General features: G+C 39.3%; 4 protein-coding genes across 4 annotated transcripts in view; 2 read left to right on the top strand and 2 right to left on the bottom strand.

The window, feature by feature from the left end:
- eRF3 (eukaryotic translation release factor 3) overlaps positions 1–7,399 on the bottom strand; it is a 31,409-nt gene extending 24,010 nt beyond the window's left edge. The window contains exon 1 of the mRNA XM_065224460.1: positions 6,621–7,399. Coding sequence (XP_065080532.1) covers positions 6,621–6,930 — 310 coding nt within the window. The 5' untranslated portion in view covers positions 6,931–7,399. The remainder of the gene's footprint in view (positions 1–6,620) is intronic.
- Positions 7,400–7,602: 203 nt separating this feature from the next.
- Positions 7,603–9,153, top strand: LOC135703230 (18S rRNA aminocarboxypropyltransferase). Its single transcript, XM_065224352.1, has 4 exons — positions 7,603–7,705; positions 7,764–7,981; positions 8,537–8,721; positions 8,778–9,153. Exons 1-4 carry the CDS (start codon positions 7,625–7,627, stop codon positions 9,086–9,088), a joined length of 795 nt encoding a protein of 264 aa, XP_065080424.1. The 5' UTR covers positions 7,603–7,624; the 3' UTR covers positions 9,089–9,153.
- Positions 9,154–17,607: 8,454 nt separating this feature from the next.
- Positions 17,608–18,491, bottom strand: LOC135703229 (large ribosomal subunit protein mL62). The gene is made up of 3 exons (XM_065224351.1): positions 18,258–18,491; positions 17,987–18,169; positions 17,608–17,919 (listed from the first exon to the last, which is right to left on the bottom strand). Exons 1-3 carry the CDS (start codon positions 18,417–18,419, stop codon positions 17,662–17,664), a joined length of 603 nt encoding a protein of 200 aa, XP_065080423.1. The 5' UTR covers positions 18,420–18,491; the 3' UTR covers positions 17,608–17,661.
- Positions 18,492–18,642: 151 nt separating this feature from the next.
- Positions 18,643–20,961, top strand: Trm1 (tRNA methyltransferase 1). Its single transcript, XM_065224461.1, has 4 exons — positions 18,643–18,925; positions 18,989–19,176; positions 19,419–20,498; positions 20,563–20,961. The coding sequence occupies exons 1-4, from the start codon at positions 18,683–18,685 to the stop codon at positions 20,765–20,767; spliced, it is 1,716 nt and encodes a 571-aa protein (XP_065080533.1). The 5' UTR covers positions 18,643–18,682; the 3' UTR covers positions 20,768–20,961.
- Positions 20,962–21,008: the final 47 nt, after the last annotated feature.

Below are 21,008 nucleotides of genomic sequence, written 5' to 3'. Positions count from 1 at the left end.
ATCCGCTTCACCTATCCCTCCGTCTTGTTGTTCTCCGGTCCCGGTTTTCTTCCAGCTCCTTTGCCGTGGTCCAACGTCAACGGCTCCTGGAACCGCTTCAACACTCTGGAGACGGTTGAATGGTGAATGTTCAACTTTTTTCCCAACTGCCGGTGCGACAGGTCAGGAAATTCAAGGTGTTTGGAAAGAATTTGTTCTCTCAACTCGCGTTGGTTCACCTCCATTTTCGTTGAATCGAAAAACACGACTTCGAGTTTGACAGCATGTACACAATACACATCAATGAGAAAGTGTGCAAAATTTGGTTGATTTTTACCCAATGGTAAAAAAGTTATGCCCTGTTGAATGTGTCGCAATAATTTCGTGTTCGCCCTTTACAACAGAATTTCATCCATGATTTCTTAACTTGCACGAATTTCCTACAGCTCATACAATGATCCATGACCAACTTCAAACTTTCCTTAGCTTCTAAAAAAATTCTGAGCTTCTGCAAAGTTCACCGAATTTCTTCCAAGCTCCAATGAATTCAAAAATCCGGTAAGAACCTTAACCTTTTCTAAGAACTTTCCTGAACATCCGGACGAAACAAAGTTTCCAAAACTTCCAGGTAGTTCATTGAGCTTTTTTCTCTGATAAGCTGCTTCGAAGTTCCGTAAACTGATACAAAAATCCTAGCTGGAAGCTTGCTGGAATTCTAAAAAAATTACTTAATTTCTACCAAGTTTGTCAAATTTCCACAAGGTTTGCAATACTTTTACAAAATTCCCTGCAATTCTATGAAATTTTACGAAGTTCCTCGAATTGCTTCGTAATATCGCTAAACTCCTGCAAACTTTGCTCAGCTAATATGAAGTTCACTTCACGTCTACAAGCTTTCCTGTACTTCTACGGAATTCGAAGTCCATTAAACTTTAACGAAGTATTTTTTTTTTTTTGAGTTTACCAACTGCAGTCTCAATATATCGGTTGGGCTTTCCATTAAAAACACAATACTGACAGACGACTCGAGCTATGGTACTCACTAGGTCACAGTAGCTTTTCAGCTCGTACTGTGATTACCAAGGTATCAAAAATATCTCAAAACGACACAATGACAAACGATCAACGTACCGAATGATAACGCTATATCAGAAATGGAGAGCAATAATGATATAATTTTCTTTCATTTTTTTTCATGACTAACTGCCTTTGTAATATAGATCAGTCGGGCCGGTAGAAGGAAAATTGTTGGCAAGCTGCTTCACGAAGAACGCCCAAGATTATACACGTGAGTTAATGGGATTTTTTATGTTATGTCTTTTCTCGATTCCTATTTTGCTATGTCCTCAACTATGTACATCTAGATAGAGCTGGAATTAGGGTGTAACAGTTTTTGTAAAAAATGACTTCTCTCGATGATTTCTAGGAATTCAAGGCATCCCCACGCAAAGCAACATCACCATCGGGTAGAAGAACTCTTCTCTTCTGACAAGCCTTGACTTTTAAGAGATAGTCGCGAGAAGTCATTGTTTACAAAAGCTGTTACGCCCTAATTCCAGCTCTATCTAGATACTACAACAAACCAGGCAAGCAATAATATATCATTAGCCTTCTACAACTCCGATCAAGCTATATTACAGAGAGTTTAGCGTGGTAGTAGTAGCAAGGATTTTGCCTTTATAGCTGGTTACTTTATGTTTTTGGATTCGCTGGTGAATAAATAATCAGGAAGATGTAGAAGACGAAATTTTTTAAGTCTTATTGAAAGTAATCCGGATTTAATCGCTACACAAGTAAAAAGCGCAGCACAAAAAATAAATCAAATTTCATAAAACCGCATCAATTCCGAAATTTGCGAAAAAAAAAGCCAAATAGAAATGTATTTATAACGCCTCTCTAGGAAAATTTTAGCGAATAGAGACACCCACAAAACTTTGATAAACCAATAGTTTTACGAAGTTCAATGGAGTTAAAAAAAATCCCCGAGTTTCTACAAAACCTGCTAAATTTCTGCAACGTATAATAAAGTTCCACAAAATTCTTTGAACTTCCATAAAATTTGCTGATGTTATATAAAATTATCTGCATTTCTACGAAGTTCACAGGATTTCGCTGAACATATATAAATTTTGCTGAGTTTTTAACAACGTTAGCTGATCTCCCTATTTACTACACCTGTAGAAAGTTTCCAAAACTTCTTCACAGTTCCCATATCTTTTACGAAGTTGTTTTTAAAGTTCTACGAAGTATCCTGAAGATCTATGAAGATCCTTGACTTCTATGAAGTCTGAAATCAAATGATGTTCTATTAGCTTCTACGAATTACTCTTGACTTTTAATAAGTTCAATGAAATCTGAAATATTTAACACTTTTTGCCACCCGCAAATTTTGAAAGTAGCAATGAAGACATTTCGTCGATCTGGTTGAAGATTTTTTTTTTCTAAATACACCTGGCATCCCTGCTTCAGTATCTCACTCCAGTGCCAGCAGCCTCAGATGCTTTAGTTTGCGCTCCGTATGTAATTTGATCATCGACTCCGATTGACATATGAATCATTCCGGCTCAAGTGTATACAAAGTTGTGGTCAATGTCACCGACTTCAACCAAACTTTGCCAAAATGCTTATTTTGATATTCTAAGAAAACACCTTTTTAGACTTTGACTATATGTTTTAGTATTACTTCTACGTGAAGTCAACGATTTACATAGTTGAAGATGCTAATTTCAAATAACAGACTGTAGTGGTAATTTTTATACGATAGATGGAGTAGATGAAAGCATAGATTTAATAGTTCCGTTAGAGTACGGCAGTGTGAAGATTGCATATAGATATTAGAATAGCGAGCTAGGACAACTTTTAAGGAAGGTACAAATCGGTTTCTTCATCTCTCTTTACCAAACTCCCCCTTTGGAGAGGGATGGTGAGGGGTGTCCCCCCCCCCCGCCACCACTGGCAAAAAGAGATGAAAACCGACCGCTCAAGTACCAACTGCGTGTTTGAAACAGTTCTACCGATTTTTTACCGCATCTTTGTTGTTGCGAGTTGTCCTAGCTCGCTATTCTAATATCTATATGCAATCTTCACACTGCCGTACTCTAACGGAACTATCAACTCTATGCTTTCATCTACTCCATCTATATAAAAATTACCACTACAGTCTGTTATTTGAAATTAGCATCTTCAACTATACCAACCTTTTTAGATTTTGCTCTAAAGCGCTTTTAGATTTTTAGAAATTATATCTATGAATAGAGATTACTCCTCAATGAAACATGTTTTATACGTTCTTGGCTCACCATTTGAAGAATCAAATAGATTCATCAAAATCTGATTCAAACTACATTAAAGAGCCCAATTATTGGAAGGTATTCATATTATCAATAAAGGCCCTTTTTCATACAGCGCGGGATTTGATGTTTTTCAAGATATTGACCTGAAAATCTATATGGAAAAACTATCTACTAGATGTGTTCTGAACATGTGGTTTTTTGAGATATGGCTAGATGTGTGATTGGCCATCTGGTTATATCTCCTGAGGTATTCCAATATATGGAGGAAATATCAGGTTAGAATCTTTAAAAAATAACAAAATCCGAGTGTTATGAAAATCGGCCTTTTTTGATAATTTGGATACCTTCTAACAATCGGTCTCGTTACTGCAGTTTCAATAGAAAAACAATTGTTTTGCAAATTTTACATACAAAATGGTGGGTCAAGAACATACATCATTTGTTTGGTTGAGGAGCATTGGCGTAACTAATGCGGGTGCCAGGGGGGCCAGCCCCCCTCCAGAATTATCTAGGCCCCCTCCAGAATTTTTGGTGTTTGTTTTTGACTCACCGGTATTTTGTCAAGCTTGTTAAGTTCAATGCTACTATTTAACAGTGATTAATAAAATTGGACCACCAACAAAGATTTTTTAAAGTCCTTTATGTTGGTAAATTTTGTTATGAGTTGGACTAGAAGAAACAATTTTCAGAAATTATATAATATCAAATCGATGGCAATAAGACGTCTTCAGGCTCTACAAATTGGCCATGAGCCAAGGAATTTTTTTCTTTAACTTGTGGAAACTTCGTAAAACTTCAAATAGAAGTTCAGGGAAGGTCGTAGAAATTAAGTAAACTTGGTAGATATCCTGGGAAATTCATAGACCTTCAGAAACATTCGTAGAAAAAAGGAACTTCGAAAAGTTCTGAAAACTGCGTAGATGTAGAGAATTCATTTAAATTCGGGGAACTTTGTAGAAGTTGACGAAATTTTGTAAACCTAAGTTTTGTAGATGTTCAGGAAACGTTGCATAAGTTACAGGATATTCTTTCAAACATCCTTCCTAGACATCAGGAAGTATTCGAAAGATCTCCATAATGTCCAAGATATTAGTAAAGGTTACTGGATATTTGGTAGGTTGTAGGTTGATCAGGAAGTATTCAAAAGTTTTCCAGCTAATGGAATCAGATGGAATCTTGAATGATGAATCTTGATTTTATGGCCATATTTGTACATTCTCTATAGCGAAGACTCGTGCCTTGATGTTTTTATATTGTCACAAATTTGCACTCCAGCAGCTAAATTCCGGGCAGAAATTTCAATTTCTGCATATACCTAATATGTATTAATTTCTTTCTTTTCGAATATCCTTTTTTATTAGTTACAAAATCTGGAAAACAAATGGGTTTGTTTGCAGCATATGCATGTACGTAATTAGTGGATTTGTTAGTTATTTCGACGCTTTTTAACAATTCTTGACATTTCCCATTTTTTAAATAATTTCTTGTTGAAAATCAACAGCATTGCTATCGATGCGTAGAAATATTTCTGATCGATTGGTGATAAAGTTATTGAAATTGGTCCAGGAGCAGCTGAGTTATTAATGTTCAAAATATTTCATAATTTCGTTACTTGTTCCATTTTCAGTTTTCACAAAAATATAGAAATATAAACATATAGAAATCACAGACATATAGAAATCACCGACGTAGTCCTACGTCAAAAAATGGTGCATCTTGAACATTTTCCTACGTCCTAAGTGTATTAAATTTATTCTGTGTGCACTTTACCTTGAAACAGCCAGAATTTTATAAAATTATAAAATTCAAACTCCTATAATTTAATTTTGGTTCTATGTCTGAGATTTGACTGATCAAAAAAAAAATCTAGTTACAAAATTCATAAAATTACCTAACCATGAGAATTTTCTTAAGTTTGAGATGCTTACATTTACAAGATCCGGACTATGATTTTATTACAAAAAACGTGAACAAACGATCATTGCTTGTTCAAAATCAGTAAGCGTTTAAGGCTCTCCCAATCGAGGTCCCAATCGTTGTTATGGAATAAATTTAATCAAATTTATTGTTTCATCATTAAAATAATAGTAAGCCTCAATGTCATATTATTGGTTGAAAAAGTGTAGCAGGCCCCCCTTCGGCCCCCTCCAGATAAATTTTCTAGCTACGCCAATGTTGAGGAGTAATCTATATTCGAAGATATAATGTAGTGACTTTCCGGCTGAAAAGCTCAAAATTCATAGCCGCTGTTAATTAAATGGAACTTTTCCATAATTTCGGGGGGATGTTATTTAATATGAAATATCACGAACTTCAGTAAAGCCTCTAATAATAGGATCCTCTTTAATAAAGAAAACTAATTAACTAACTCTAATAATAGGATGATTAGCTAGTGACATAAATCTACGCTCAAAGAAATCCATCGTGCTTTAATTCATGCTCACTTCTGCCAATCCGGGAACCCCTTTGCATTGGACAGACGCAATCCACACCACTAGTAGTGACGTTCAATGCTTTCTTCCTCCCGCTCTACTATTCCCATGTGTTGGGGACGTACCTACGCCTATTTATGTTATTTATCGTCGCCCTACAGTTACACCCATGTGGATTCCAACAACGGAGTGTATGAATATGAGCAGCGCAGAACAAACTATTAAACAACTATTTATGCGTCAAAAAAAAAACCGTGGTACTAAGCAGACCTACTGAAAGCCAGACAGCATTAAAGAGTAGAAGGTGTTCGGTGAAGCACGTTATTCGGAAAACGATTCGACTACCTACATGAGACTGCATTTACCTAGGTAGCTCCTCTTTATTTTTCTTCCCCATCCACCTATTCCTCAGACGACCTTATCTCATCCATTGCGTGTTTCTTGCGCTATCAGCAAGGTACCTATTTTCTAAAAATAATGCAGCAAGGAATTTTCAAAGTTTTTCAACTAGTTTCTGCTTAAGGGTAATTTTCCCTTCATAAAGGAATAATAACCTTTAGGTATATAAATGATGAAAATCAACGCAAATTGCACTAATTAAAACAATAGCAATATAGGAGACGAATAGTAAGAAGCAGTCGACTTCGTATGAAACATGACGTAAGGCTTCTCCTCCCTCGCTTCGTTCTCATCCACCTCTCATGTTAGCAGTCAGCGGAAACTCTGGAAGCGATACATATTCTCTTCCGTTCGATTCCGTCGATCTCTCAATGCCACTTTCTACTTTCTTCACTAATAAATTTCTCTGTGTTTTGCACCTGCTGCTGCTGCTGCTGTTCCATTCGGCAAAGGAGTGTCCCCGCCCCGAGCACCCCGCACAGCGAAAATTAGACAATATGCTAGCAACGGGACTTACCATTGTTTTCCGGCGTTTTGGCCTCCTCGTCTCCCTTCACATCCATGGGCGTCGGTGCCGCACTGCTCGACGGTGGCGTCGGTGTGGCCGCTGCGGAAGTTGGCGTATTACCTCCGCCGGACGAGGAAGTTCCTGTGGTGGTGTTGGCAGTTGGCGTTTCAGTCGGCTCCGGCACCACTGCTGGTGTCACTGCCGCCACCGTTGCGACCGAAGCTGTCGTGCTGGCAAAGCTCGGCACAAACTCCAGTGCATTCACGTTCAGTTTAGAGAATTTCGCACTGATCTCATTCGAATCGGTCTCCTGAGACATTTTGCTGATTTTTTTCTTTTCCTTTTCTTCCTTGCACCGATTAAACTAAAACCTTGTGTCACACACAAACGGGGTGTAAACTGGTTGTAATTTCTTTTCCTTCAACCCAAAAAGAAAGGAAACGAAACGCAAATCTTTCCTCCTCACACAGAAACGACGACCGTCCGGAGCCGAAATCCGTGGAACAACGCGAGAAGAGAGGAGGAAACGGGAACAAAAGAACCGAAAAAGAAGACGGACACCGACCGAAAAAAAAACCTCCGGCACACCAAGGGAAGTAGAACCGAGATCCGTCTACGCAACAAAACCACTGTCCACGGGCACAGAATCGACCAGGGTTCCGTCAAGCACTTTCACCGAGTGGCCGCGATAGAAAATCTGCGAAAAATCAGCGATTTCCGAAGCACACACGCGTTTTCGCCACACTTCTTTCAAACCACATTCGTCAAAGATGGCCACATAGACTGATTTTTTGTGCTCACTCTCTCGGAGATTGGGCAATCCGCTCTCCCAACTCTCGTCAGCACGTCAAAAAATCCCTCTCCTCAACTGTCACGGAACAGCCGCCCAAATTAGACCAATTTTTGACGTTTTCACCCGGCGGAACGTTCCTGAAGGGATTATCACACGTGCGCTTGATTTGTTTTTGTTTACTTTGCTCATTCATCGGAAGATTTTTACCGCCGGAAGAATCATGCATAAATCGCGTAATTATAAAAAGAAAAACCACCGGAACAGCACAAACACGGGCAAAAACAAAAAGCTTGCAGAACAGGTGATCTATTTCTCTGTAGTAGGTAGATTTCCTTCAAGCTAATAACAATCCATTGCAGGTGGCCGATCTGGCTATCGGATCTTCGGACAGTAGTTCTGATGAAGAAAAGGCCGGTAGCTCGGAAGAGGAGGCGGGCGGCAACGATAAATTCGACTTGGGAAAGCCTCCCCATTTCCCCGTCAGTATGTGGGATTTGAACCACTGCGATCCGAAGAAGTGCTCCGGGCGGAAGCTGGCCCGGCATGGGTTGATCGATAATCTGCGACTGGGACAAAAGTAAGTGAAATACAAATTTATTACCAGCGTAGTAGTAACAGGTTAACCAGTAAACCGGGGAAAAGCCGGGCATTCGGAGTTACCGGGAAAATATAAACTTCGTCCTTTCATAAAACAAAATAATTGGATTTGGAAAAAATATGACTCTTGGACTGAACTAGATTTTTAGCATTAAAGCCACTGTGAAGTATTATGCTGAAGCGACGCAAAATACCGATGGAAATACATACATATGTAGCATCTATTATACGACCAACTACAATAGCTCAACGGCTCAACGACTGAATTCCATTGACTCAGAGCATTTTCTTTCCATAAGAAATTTACTCATATCTAAAGAAAAAACGGCAGTTAGCTCATAGCCGTGTATATCTACTAGAACATACATTATTCAGTTAAGATTTGTAGCCCTGTTGTAGGTGCTTGTAGTACCTATCGTAGAATTTATTTTCGAGTAGCATGAGTTTACTACTTTTGTTCATAGGATCCAATCTATGTAAGATTTATGATGTAATCCACAATATATCATTTCGACAATCCGAAAATCTTTCACAGATTCCCCGGACTGGTATTGACTCCCGTTGGAGTGAACTGCGTCAGCCCGCTAGACAGAGACATCATCGAAAAATCCGGGATCGCTGTCGTCGATTGCTCGTGGGCTCGGCTTGAAGAGACCCCGTTCAACAAGATGAAGTCGCCCCATCCAAGATTGCTGCCGTTTCTGGTTGCAGCTAATCCAAGTATTTCGTGAACAACCAAAAAGCAAATAAAATCCTAAATTGATCTTAATTTTCAGTCAACTATGGTAAGCCATGTAAGCTATCATGCGTGGAAGCGATAGCCGCCTCGATGTACATTACCGGGTTCAAGGATGAAGCTCTTTGGTATCTAAACAAATTCTCTTGGGGTCACTCGTTCGTCGAGCTAAATCAAGAGCTACTGGATTCGTATGCAGCTTGTGCCAACAGCAAAGAGATTCTGGAAGCTCAAAACAAATACCTGGCGGAGGCTGAAGCAGAGCAAAAGAATAGAAAGTACGAGCTGGATCTGCCCCCGAGCGAAAGCGAGGCAGATGATGAAGATGATGATGCTGAAGAAGGGAAGTGATGTTAGCAATTTATTGTGATAAAATGGTAAATTAGCGTATGAAATGTGTTTGTATTTATGTGATAAAAATAAATATATTGTCCCAATCTCGATATTTGGTACCTTAGTATTGGGTCAAACCTCTTGGGTCAAAGTTAAGTTAAGTTTTCTTTATTAGGGAGGCTTTCAACCTGAGGCTGGTTCGCCTTCGCAAACTTGGGTCAAAGTAGTTTCGTTTACTTGTGTGCAATTCGTATGGAATTTTCCAATCGCTTTCTACCCAAAAGTATAAGTAAGTTGTACACACTAATGGCGGTAAGCTCCAACTCGGATTAATTTTTAATACCGTCCCTGTATGGATGATCTGCAAAGTGTTTGCTTAGAGTCGTGTTGATTAACTCTGATGTCGACATCAAAGCCGCCGGACATTCTTGATCGGGATTTCATGCGAGAATAATACCGGTTGGAGCTTACCACCATAAGATTTTATTTTCGTATTCGGTATATTTTACCGAAATCAAAACAGCTGACCGTTCGGTAAAACTTTGACCTTCGTTTTAAAGGCTATTGAATTTGAAAATAGTTTCAAAACATTTTAAACCTTGTTTAAATGATCAAATCTTGTCATTTTAGTGGAGATTTAGTTTCAAAGTAGCTGAAAATCAATTGAATTGCATAAATTTTACCGAACAGTTCAGTTGTTCAGATTTCGGAAGAAATTACCGAAGTCGGTGATAATTTCTAAGTGTGTACCCAAATGTAGGTAAACATGATTATACTCAACGTTACAACTGTCACACTAAAAAAGAAACAGACTTAAGGTTCAATTTACTTTGATATATTTTCGAAAAATTCAATTTATTCTGTTAATTCATTTAACTTACCATCTAACTCATAAATGGGTAAAATTTTACTCATTTAATGGGTAATCTCAGTTTCCCTCGAAAATGCTTACTATGTAGACATTATTGTGTATTTTGCGGTTACCGTGTAGTTTCCTAGACTTTACTACACGCTTACTTCAGCTTGCTCACCGGAAATCGATCGTACTCAATTTCGTCTGAGTAAAAGCCACACAGGCAGCCAAATCCGGGACATGAAAAAAATACTAGCCGTGTCGGAGCAAACTCTCTAAGAAACGGCGAAATTATTGTAAAACACCGGCCTAAATGTATTAAGGTAAGTAGGAGTTGCATGCGAAGATGATTTTAAGTCGTCTTCAGCTCCAGTTAAATGAATCTGGAGCAGGTAATTTTCATTTTTTATCAAAACAAAAAAAAACTTCCCGGCTAAAAATATTATAGAGTGGTTTTGACTCACTCTGTGCGAGAACGTCGTTTACTCAAAAGTGAGTAAAAGTGCGCCTACTCACTTTTGAGTAGCCTTACTGATAGAGATGTTACGAGTTTCCGTGTTATTGCATATTTGTAATCTACAAGTTATTGAGCATCCAGCAAAATACCTCAAATTTCTGAACATGCAGCAAGATATAGTTTTGCTGGAAGCTATTCAGCAATTTGTTTTGCTGGAACTCGATTCCAAACTTTGGTGTGTACTTATTATTCCTTGCGTTGGTTGCGTCGCATGTCGCGTCTTTTCTGGGGACGCCCTAATGGTTGTCGAGTGCATGAGTGCATGGGAAATTACAAACGATTCTGAAGGGCTGAAGCTCGTCTAATTGTGTACAGGGTGGCCAGAACTACCGATTTATCGGTAGTCCTACCGATTCACAGACGAAAGGTTAAAAACTACCGATTTTTCACTATTCCTACCGAGAATCACAGATTTTTAGTAATCTTGAAAAATGTTCAATACCTATGTTTTGTTTCCGTGTAGTCAGCATTAGAATTAGAAATATTGATTCCAACACGTTTAAAGCAGAAGAACTGAAGGACAACCCGCATAAGCGCGAACCATAAATTGACCTTACCTAAAATGGTTAAAATTGTTTATAATCCCTGCTAAACTTCAACTGAAATGGTTATGGAACTTTACATGAACGTTTAATGATAAAGTTTTAACCTTAAGTATTATAGTTTTTTGGAAGTGGACCTTACAAATAATGGGTTGTTAAGAACCATTACCATTCAATATTCTTGTTTTCTCCATACATTTTCACAAATAAAACTATACTAAAACCTTTTAACTTATGGTTTGAGAACATTAATGGTAATGGTTATGGTAACCAGTAAGGTCCATGAATGGTTTTGTAACATCGATCAACTTTATGTGGAATATATCGCGAATTGCTTGCCTGTAAATTACTGATTACCAATTCACGATATATTTCACGTAAAGTTGAGCGATAATACAAAACCATTAATGGACCTTACTGACTACCATAACCATAACCATTAATGTTCTCAAACCATAAGTAAAAACGTTCTAATATAGTTCTCTTTCCGAAAATGTATGGAGAAAACAAGAATTTGGAAAGGTAATGGTTCTTAACAACCCATTATTTGTAAGGTCCGCTTCCAAAAAACCATAATACATAAGGTTAAAACTTTATCACACAAACGTTCATGTAAAGTTCCATAACCATTTCAGTTGAAGTTTAGCAGGGATTATAAACAATTTATAACCATTATCGGTAAGGTCATGTGATGGTTCGCGTTTATGCGGGAATGTATTGTTCTGCAGCAGAGCAACAATGAATCGAGGAATGGTTTGCTTTATCTTTCCTTCTTCCGTTGTCTGCGAAATAAACCGGAATGTGGAGTGTGGAAAGCGTTTTGTGCTCATAATATTACAATACTTCTCCCTCAAACAACACCATCATGACGTCATGCTAAGTAGTTTGGCTACACTAACTGACAGTTCGTTTGGCTACATTATACTTTGCCTATCTATGGAATATATAGTATCTATAACCGATTATGCATTCTTATAGGACCTAAAGCCCTACAGTAAAAGTATGGACGACTGTCACCACAAAACTGAACAAAGCTGTTCCAATCGAGCAAAGCGGTTGACGGTTCGATTGGAACAACTTTTGACAGACGTCCATAATTTTACTGTAGGGCTTTAATAGGACCTATCTATAGTCGCTACACACAAAAAATAAACGTTAACAAAATTAAAAAAACCGTTGGTATAATTAAAAGTTTGCATTGGTTCTTTTTGGTAGAAAGTCAGAAACTTTCAATTGCAAAAGACATGAACAGTTAAAATAAAAATGCTGAATCCTTTGATTTTAAAAGTCACAACTTTTATGATTAAATTTTATAAATGTCAAATTAAAAGTTTCTACTTTTGAAATGAAATTGTAGAACTGTTTCATTTTAAGAGTAGGTTAGGTCAAAATAAATTTTATCTTATTTCAAAATGAGAGCGTAGTTAATCAAATAAAATTTTATTTCTTTTTAAACATAAAGTTCTTTGTTTTGATTTTTACGTATATATATTTTTTAAATGTAAAACTAACAAAAAAAATAAAAATATTGAATTGTGGAACTGTCCGCCATCCTTGTTAGCATCTGTTGAGCCGTCCATGCAATCCACTCCTCCTGCTTCAACCTTAAACTGTAGTGCTACCGTTTCAGCCATCTGGCTCAGAGTCCGGTGTGACCCAATCCGGAACGATGATCTTACTTTTGACTGATGCTGAAATTTTCGAAAAGAAAGCGATTCTATTATCGTAAAAAACTCTCTAGTCTGAACAAGGCATTATCGTATATATACATGGATCTAGGGGGAGTACAACTTGATATGAAGTAATATTTGGTGTAGAAATTGCTCATATTGGTTGTTATTATAGTTTTTAGTATAAATATTAATGATATTAACTGTCAAGTGGAAAGCTACAAAGTAAAAAAAAATAACAGTGTAGCTTTAACGCATACACTCAATGACGTTTCACCGTTGTTGTTTATGTTATCTGCAGCTTTCTGTTTCATCATGTTTGCCTAGATTTTTGTTTTCGATAGCTCTGATCTCTTTCGCCTTCGGCTTTTTCGATGATAAAAACGGCACTCGACTAGGCAAGTTTCCCCAGCAGCAAATCTCTCCAAATTGCAGGCTCATGGCGAATGTATTACGACCACGGAACCATCACTATGGGACTCCGTTTACAGGGGCACCGTAGTCAGTCGATTCCCGTTCCACCGGAGGACTGAACATTGGATTGCAGACAATGAAGAACTCGTGAAAATTAATGATTATTTCCTGGGAACGGAAGTGCCCCAGATTTTGTGCACTGAGATCAGCTACCAAAGAATGCCAAATTTATCAGAACAAGGAGTGGATTTTGGTGGCCCTGGCCAGCAAAATCATCAAGGAATGACTTGACTCTCGTGTGAAATCTATTTTTTGATTAAACGAATGTCAAATGTACACTTTAAACCAAAAATAACCAAACAAAAAAAAACAACTGTCAGACTAGGTGTAAGATTCGCAAATATCACACATATTAAAATATTTAATATTTCCACCATCGGTATTGATGCTGATACTTGGAGCCGTCCTTCCCCTAGACATGGATATACTTACCATATTGATCCTGTGGTATCCGTATTTTATTTATATTTTCAGCCGGTCTAGCTCACGGATGATCCGGTGAATGCAGCAGGGATTTGTTTTAAAAACTGGTCGAATAGAAATTAATAAAGCAAGCTTTTCAATTCTCGTTTTGCGCGTTTTTATTTTTATTTACTCACGTTATTCAAAAACTAACCAGAAATGAGTAGAAACCTACCCCCGAAGAAGTTGTTTTGACAGTAAAACAATTTTTGATTTGAAAATCTGCACTTTTAAAACTACAAGTTAAAATCAAAACATCTACTTTTGGATTGAAAATAACCTTGTTTTTTCAAATATTTTCATAGTTCAAGTAACAAATTTTGGGGTACTTTTAAATTGAAAGGTTAATATTTTTACTGATACAATTTTCGTTTTTTGTGTGTATATTCATAGTCTGGCGGATAGAATCTCGGGAGCCAATTGAGCTGTCAAATAGCGGAACCAATCGAGCAAATCACGACCAAAAGCAGAAAAAAGCACATCAGCTATTGCGAACAAAACTTCGGAAACCGTTTTCTCGTGACTCAAGGCTCGGCTACGCAAACTAACACCATCTTTAGGTTGGGGGAAATTTTCCCTATCTGATGATGCTGGTAATTTACCTTCGATTGGCGAGGAAAGAATAGTCTACGTTTTGTTTATAAAAGTTGATAGTACCTTTTCAATTGTTGGTCCACAATATATTGAATTTATTGATTCCGATTTTTGATAGATCAAAATTCTATCCGCCAGACTGTAAATGCTATAAATATAGCGACTATAGACCTATCTGGTTTCTTTTTATGGAATGTATAAGGGGCAGGGCCACCCACATTAGATCCGTTTGCGTTGCGTTGACGTAAATTTGACAGTTAGACAATAGATTAAGCTGTCACTTTGCCGCAATGCGTCCAATCCGGATCTAATGTGCGTGGGCTTTAAGGTAAAGCCGCTATATTCATAGTCTGGCGGATAGAATTTGATCTATCAAAAAGAGGAACCAATTCAATATATTTTAGACCAACAAATGAAAAGGAAATATTAACATTTATAAACAAACGTTGATTATTTTTTCCACGGCAATCAAACGCAAATTACCGGTGTCATCGGATAGGGGAAACTTTCCACAACCCGAAGATGGTATTACCATAGAGGTAACTCTAAGACCAGAAGGTCCCGAAGAAATGTGCTCAACTTTTTGGCTCAGCTCTGGTACTCTCTTCGGTCCCAAGCTAATCGATTCACCCCTCGAAACATAGGAAAAACCAATAACCCCTCATTTTATCTGTCAAACTTTCATAGCGAATCAAAACAAACATTGCGTAGAACTAGAATTTCGACTAGAATAGGGTACGTTAATCGTTTGCTTGGGACCAATAGGCTAGTCAAGTAGTGAGCCAATTTAAAATCGTTAGTTTCGTATTGATTGTTGGTATTACCAACAATCAATACGAAACTAACGATTTTAAATTGGCTCACCACTTTAGTAGCCTATTGGTCCCAAGCAAACGATTAACGTACCCTATTCTAGTCGAAATTCTAGTACTACGCAATGTTTGTTTTGATTCGCTATGAAAGTTTGACAGATAAAATGAGGGGTTATTGGTTTTTCCTATGTTTCGAGGGGTGATTCGACAAGCTTGGGACCGAAGATAGTACCAGAGATGAGCCAAAAAGTTGAGCACGTTTCTTTGGGACCTACTTGTCTTAGAGTTACCTCTATGGTATTACCATAGAGGTAACTCTAAGACCACTGGGTCCCGAAGAAAATCATCATTATTTTTGGCTCACTCAGTACCAGAACAACGGTCCCAAGCAGTCCCAAGCTATTTCACTCACCCCTGCATGTTCTGCATGAATCCACACACCCCTGATGTTATCTGTCAAACTTTCATAGCGAATCAAAACAAACATAGTGTAGTAATAGAATTTCAACTAGAATAGGGTACGTTAATCGTTTGCTTGGGACCAATAGGCTACTAAAGTGGTGAGCCAATTTAAAATCGTTAGTTTCGTATTGATTGTTGGTAATACCACATGTATATGATAATAATTCCACCCACAAAATAATTCAAGCTGAACATTGCATTAGGTCCTAAATAACATTGATCGATTCTCTTCGTCAACTTTGTCTTTCGTTAATAAAGGCCCAAGCGCAACGTCAGCGGAAAAGCCCGATATGAGTTAGCCTACTTGTCATCGGATTGAAAACTAGTTAGAACCAAATCGACTTCGGTTGGGCATCTTGATGTCAAATTTTGTGACAACTATCAAACTTTCCGTTTCCGATACGCTTCCACCCAAAGGGGGCGACACATCTAAATCTCAATTCTAGATGCTCAACATATCTCACACTAGCGAATCAATCTTCGGAAAAATTTCTTTCATTTCTTGCATCGCGCGTCATCGTTTTGCAAGAAATCTTCAGAATCGTCATCAATCTTCTTTCTATCTACTCAGCGTGCGCGCAGCTAACCACAGCAAAATACAATTTTTCCTGCATCGTAGATAGAGTCGCACCAACAATCAATACGAAACTAACGATTTTAAATTGGCTCACCACTTTAGTAGCCTATTGGTCCCAAGCAAACGATTAACGTACCCTATTCTAGTCAAAATTCTAGTACTACGAAATGTTTGTTTTGATTTGCTATGAAAGTTTGACAGATAAAATGAGGGGTTATTGGTTTTTCCTATGTTTCGAGGGGCGAATCGATTAGCTTGGGACCGAAGAGAGTACCAGAGCTGAGCCAAAAAGTTGAGCACGTTATTTCGGGACCTTCTAGTCTTAGAGTTACCTCTATGGTCGCACCCCTCGCTTCCACCCATATTGCGTTTGGGCCTAAACTTGAGCACATAACTGTTTGTTGCATTTGCCGTATTAGATGCTAGATAAAAACTTCTTTTATCGATCTGTGTGCAGAAAAAAACCTGGGATTGTCTTTGATTGGCAGTGGGGATACAAAAAGAAAGTCGACGAAGAAACTCTGTCAATGTTACTTACACACTAAGTTTTGTTCACCGAATCTCGGCAACATAATTGCCGAGATGGGCACCACTGAGTGCTCGGCAAACAGCAAATTTGCCGGGGATCTCGGCAATCATAAAATTCACGGTTGTAAATTTTTGTCGAAAATCTCAGTAAACAAAATTACTGATTGCTCGGCAAAAGCATCCCTACGGTATTAAAAAATACTGGATATCGGCATTTGTTGTTTGTTTCGAAGAAGAAGAAAAATATATTATCATGTGAAAAATAGTTGCAAAATAAGGAACACTGCAATGGGATTATCATTCTGTATTTCATTCAAAATCACACATCACAGGAAGTTATTCGGGATTTACATTTGAGGAACAAGCAGCAGCAGCAGGGAATGCGTATTCCGGATATGAATGTGTATATGGCGCTAAAACTCTTCGACATTGGCTTGGTTAAAATTTGATAGATGTAAAGTTATCGATTAACTCTGCTCGGATAGCAGGGTAAATCGATAACTTTCCATCTGTCTAATTTTAAACAAAAGTTAAAAAAATCGCCAAATGGTTCAGAGCCTAAGTAGTGAGGTGAGGTGACTCTCCGTGCAAATCAAATGGAATGAGCTCACCTTACTCGCGGCGCAGAATAGGTATCTTTAGCTATTTTACACAAAATACGGGAGCTTTTTGCAATTTGAAATGATGCGTCGCCCTAATACAAGTTTTATGGTTATTTTGCTTGACAACGTATTCAGGGTATCATCCTAACCATTTGTGAAATAGTTCTATCATTTGGGTTATCGTTCGTTTATGGTATTTTTGGGGTGATAAAAACTGGGTTTGAATTTATCGAAAATATAACAAAGTAAATCCCCATAGGTGCAATGTGCATTAGTAGACAGTTTTCTGGGATTCTTGCCCCCTCCCCCTGCGTAGACAATTGTTCATACAAAAAAAATGTATGGGCCGTGGATAATAGCTAATAGTAGTTAATGAACCGCCCCTAATCAAGACCAACGCAGCCGACAACAGCACATAGAAAAAATAATGTATCATTTACCGATTCTATGCGTATTTTTATTCTATAACCAGACATTTAAACCCTCGCAAAAACATTCTTACAACGTGGGCGCTCGTCGGTCGACCTTTGTTTGCGACCGACTGCGCTTTATTGCCAAACGTTCACGGGCGGCCTTCTCGTGGCGGCGGCGAAGCCTTTCCAAAGTCTCCGGTGACAGCTCCGCAGCCAGGGGTTTTTCCGCCTCCCGGATGAAGTTTCGTAGCTTCTCCAAAGCATCGGCAGTGTTCATCTGCTGTGAGCGGGTCAGTTCACTTCGGACGAACAGGTATCCATCCTTGGTAACACGGTTCTTTTGCTGAAATGAAGCGGGAAATGCGTTATTGCAAATCTATTACGTTTTAAGATGATATTCACAGCGTTACCAATTCAGCCAATCGCTTTCTGGTGCCTTCCGGTAGCCAGCTGGCCGATTCCAAGTGAAAACGTATATCGACTTTTGTGCTAACAGTGTTGACATTCTGACCTCCGGGACCACTGCTGCGGCTGTGGGTTACTTCCAACTTGTCCAGTGGGATGAATCCGTTGAATTTATCACCCGATGAAGACTAAAATTTTAATATTAAAAAACTTAAGTAATTAAGTCTCAAATTCAAACACCGGCTCAAATCAAGGGCCACCAATTCTACATCTTACCGGCGGTGGAGGAGTGTACAACCGTAAATTGCTAGAGGGGTAAATTTTGTCCAGCGAAATATCGCTCTTAAAACTGTAATTTCTCCTCAGTAAATGGTACGACTGTTGCGGTATTCTAAAGCTGGCACCTCTCAGCAGTAAATTCACCGCAATTTTGTTCATTTTGCACACTTTCACAGGAAAAATCAAACTCTTTCCACGCGAATCAACTTTCGTCACACGCACGGCTGCAATGTTTTGATGCTGTAATCGTCGAAATGTCACAAAGGATTGACATTTTGAGCTATGGAATGCAGAATCCACCTCCCATTGCTGCTGTCACTTTTCACGTGATATTTCGGCTTGTTTACGATTCACGACGGTTTCGTGTTCATAATTGTATCGCAAAAAGAGGTTCAAAATTAAAGTCAAATTTTACCGGAAAAATGGAAGATCCCAAGGTTGATGAAAAGCTCAAAACGATCCGAGAGGGCACTGCAGAAATTCTGGTAGCAGAGCACGTTTTCTACAATCCTGTTCAGGAGTTTAATCGCGATTTGAGTATCAGCGTTCTGTCGACTTTTTCGCGGATTTTTCAACGAGAGAAGACCGAAGCTCGCCGGAAGAAAGCCAAAGAGGGTGATCCTCCGGTGGAGGAAGTTCATATTGCTCCCGGCGAGAAATGTAAGGTAGGTTGTGGGTGCATTTTCGGTCGGGATAGCTCAGATGTTAACGGTTGATCATAATTGCAGGAAGGACTTCGAATCTTGGAAGCTCTTTCGGCAACGGGACTCCGTAGCGTCCGGTACGCGAACGAAGTTCCTGGAGTGAAGGAAATTATAGCGAACGACCTGTCCAAATCGGCTGTAGAGTCGATCGAGAACAACGTCAAGCACAATAAGCTGGAACATCTAATAACTCCCAGCTACAATGATGCCATGTAACAAGTTACCAGTAGGGAAAATGCACCTATTTTGGCCATGTTTTGATAAAATTTCACATGTTCAAAATCTTAGTTATGTTAAGATTGTTGAATTCTTTTCCATCGGGTGTATTATAATATGTGCTATACCCCACAGAAAGCACGAAGGTTGTAATTTAATCGTTTTTGTATGGTCAAAACTGGTGCACTTACCCTGCCATTTTGATAAACCAAAAGCTAAAACGACTGATATTTTACAGGACCCTTATGTACACGTCAACCCATCCGGACAAGCGATTCACAGCTATCGACTTGGATCCATACGGTCACCCGACACGCTTTCTCGATGGAGCCGTTCAATCAATCGAAGACGGTGGACTGCTGCTTATCACGGCCACGGACATGGCCGTTCTAGCGGGAAATTCTCCGGAAGCGTGCTACGTAAAATACGGTTCCGTCCCTTTGAAAACTAAGGCCTGTCATGAAATGGCTCTCCGGATTTTGCTACGATGCATTGAAACAACCGCCACTCGGTACGGTCGTTACATGGTTCCTCTGTTGAGTATTTCGGCGGACTTCTATATTCGAGTGTTTGTCAGAATATTCACCGGTCAGTACGCTTGCAAGAAGAGCAGCAGCAAGCAATCGATGGTTTTCCAGTGTACTGGCTGTGAATCGTTTACGCTTCAACCTCTAGGGATATTGAGGCCCAATCCGACCGAGCAAAATCCGAACCAAATTAAGTTCGGAACTCCGACGGGCCCATTCGTGTCCAGCAGATGCGTACATTGCAATCATCAGCATCATATGGGTGGACCCATCTGGTCGGCACCGCTCTACGATGAAGATTTCCTCAAGGAGCTGCTTCGAACGGTTGAAATGGAGCAGTTCAAGAAGCTCAACACTATACGACGGATCTACGGCACCTTATCCGTCATACGGGAAGAACTGCATGACATCCCACTGTACTACACGTTGGATCGTCTGTGCGGCATTCTCAAACTCGAATCTGTTCCGATGATGAAGCTTCGATCCGCTCTGCTTCACGAAAGTTATCGTGTTTCCTATTCTCACGCATCAAAGACTTCCATCAAAACCAACGCCCCGGTTTCGGTTCTTTGGGACATTCTTCGGTTTTGGCAGAAGAGCCATCCGGTCAAGAAGGAACGGCTAATAGAAGGCACTCCGATCGCGGCTATTCTCGCCAAAGAACCGACGAAGGAATACCGTCTGCATGACATCCACCCTGATGCCAATCCTCCGAGTCGGAAAGAATCGCTCAGTCGATTCCCGGAAAACCCCGCCGCCCACTGGGGACCCGGAACGCGTGCTACTTTGATGTATTGTTCGAATCCCTATCTCAAATCGTACCCAAATTGACCAGTTCAATTTTTTTTTTTTCAGGGTCAGCGATAATAAAATGACAAAAAGCCTTAGAAATCAGAACAAACGGCGCAAGGACCAGAATGACGACGGTGGCAAAAAGCATCAGCGGGAGTCCATGGAAGGAGAATCGCCTGAACGAAAGCACCTGAAAGCGGATCAAGGAAACGGTGCCAAGGACGAAGGGAAGGAGGTGACCGAGGAGATGCCGACTGTTTGTGAATGAATCACGTTGCATTTTAGGACATGCGCGCGCCAAAATCCGCGAGACGGTAAAATATCGATCAAATATTCATTGGCATTTTGTGTCACGCAATGTTTATCCCCGTTGCTCGCCACGGCCGTTTTGACACATTCTGTTACACTACTCGCACTGAACAAGCAGTGAGATTTTCCTTCTTAAAACTTACATTACGAATTAAATAAAAACCATTTTAAAATTTTCAAACGAAACGTGATTTTTGACT

Source organism: Ochlerotatus camptorhynchus, unplaced genomic scaffold (assembly GCF_037179485.1).
Source record: "Ochlerotatus camptorhynchus isolate MF236.1 unplaced genomic scaffold, CSIRO-AGI_Acam_v1.1 ptg000211l, whole genome shotgun sequence".
NCBI classification, from domain to species: domain Eukaryota; kingdom Metazoa; phylum Arthropoda; class Insecta; order Diptera; family Culicidae; genus Ochlerotatus; species Ochlerotatus camptorhynchus.
Note: the sequence above shows the minus strand (reverse complement) of the source record. Positions and strands in the feature narration are given on the sequence as shown.

Excerpts from the sequence above, each read along its gene's own strand:
- LOC135703230 (XM_065224352.1), top strand. The coding sequence starts at position 7,625 with ATGCATAAATCGCGTAATTATAAAAAGAAAAACCACCGGAACAGCACA. Across the intron at positions 7,706-7,763 it reads ACAAAAAGCTTGCAGAACAG|GTGGCCGATCTGGCTATCGG; the intron begins GTGATCTATTTC and ends AATCCATTGCAG. Across the intron at positions 8,722-8,777 it reads TCTGGTTGCAGCTAATCCAA|TCAACTATGGTAAGCCATGT; the intron begins GTATTTCGTGAA and ends CTTAATTTTCAG.
- Trm1 (XM_065224461.1), top strand. The coding sequence starts at position 18,683 with ATGGAAGATCCCAAGGTTGATGAAAAGCTCAAAACGATCCGAGAGGGC. Across the intron at positions 18,926-18,988 it reads CTCCCGGCGAGAAATGTAAG|GAAGGACTTCGAATCTTGGA; the intron begins GTAGGTTGTGGG and ends TCATAATTGCAG. Across the intron at positions 19,177-19,418 it reads CCCAGCTACAATGATGCCAT|GACCCTTATGTACACGTCAA; the intron begins GTAACAAGTTAC and ends GATATTTTACAG.
- LOC135703229 (XM_065224351.1), bottom strand. The coding sequence starts at position 18,419 with ATGAACAAAATTGCGGTGAATTTACTGCTGAGAGGTGCCAGCTTTAGA. Across the intron at positions 18,170-18,257 it reads TGTACACTCCTCCACCGCCG|TCTTCATCGGGTGATAAATT; the intron begins GTAAGATGTAGA and ends TTAAAATTTTAG. Across the intron at positions 17,920-17,986 it reads GAAAGCGATTGGCTGAATTG|CAAAAGAACCGTGTTACCAA; the intron begins GTAACGCTGTGA and ends GCTTCATTTCAG.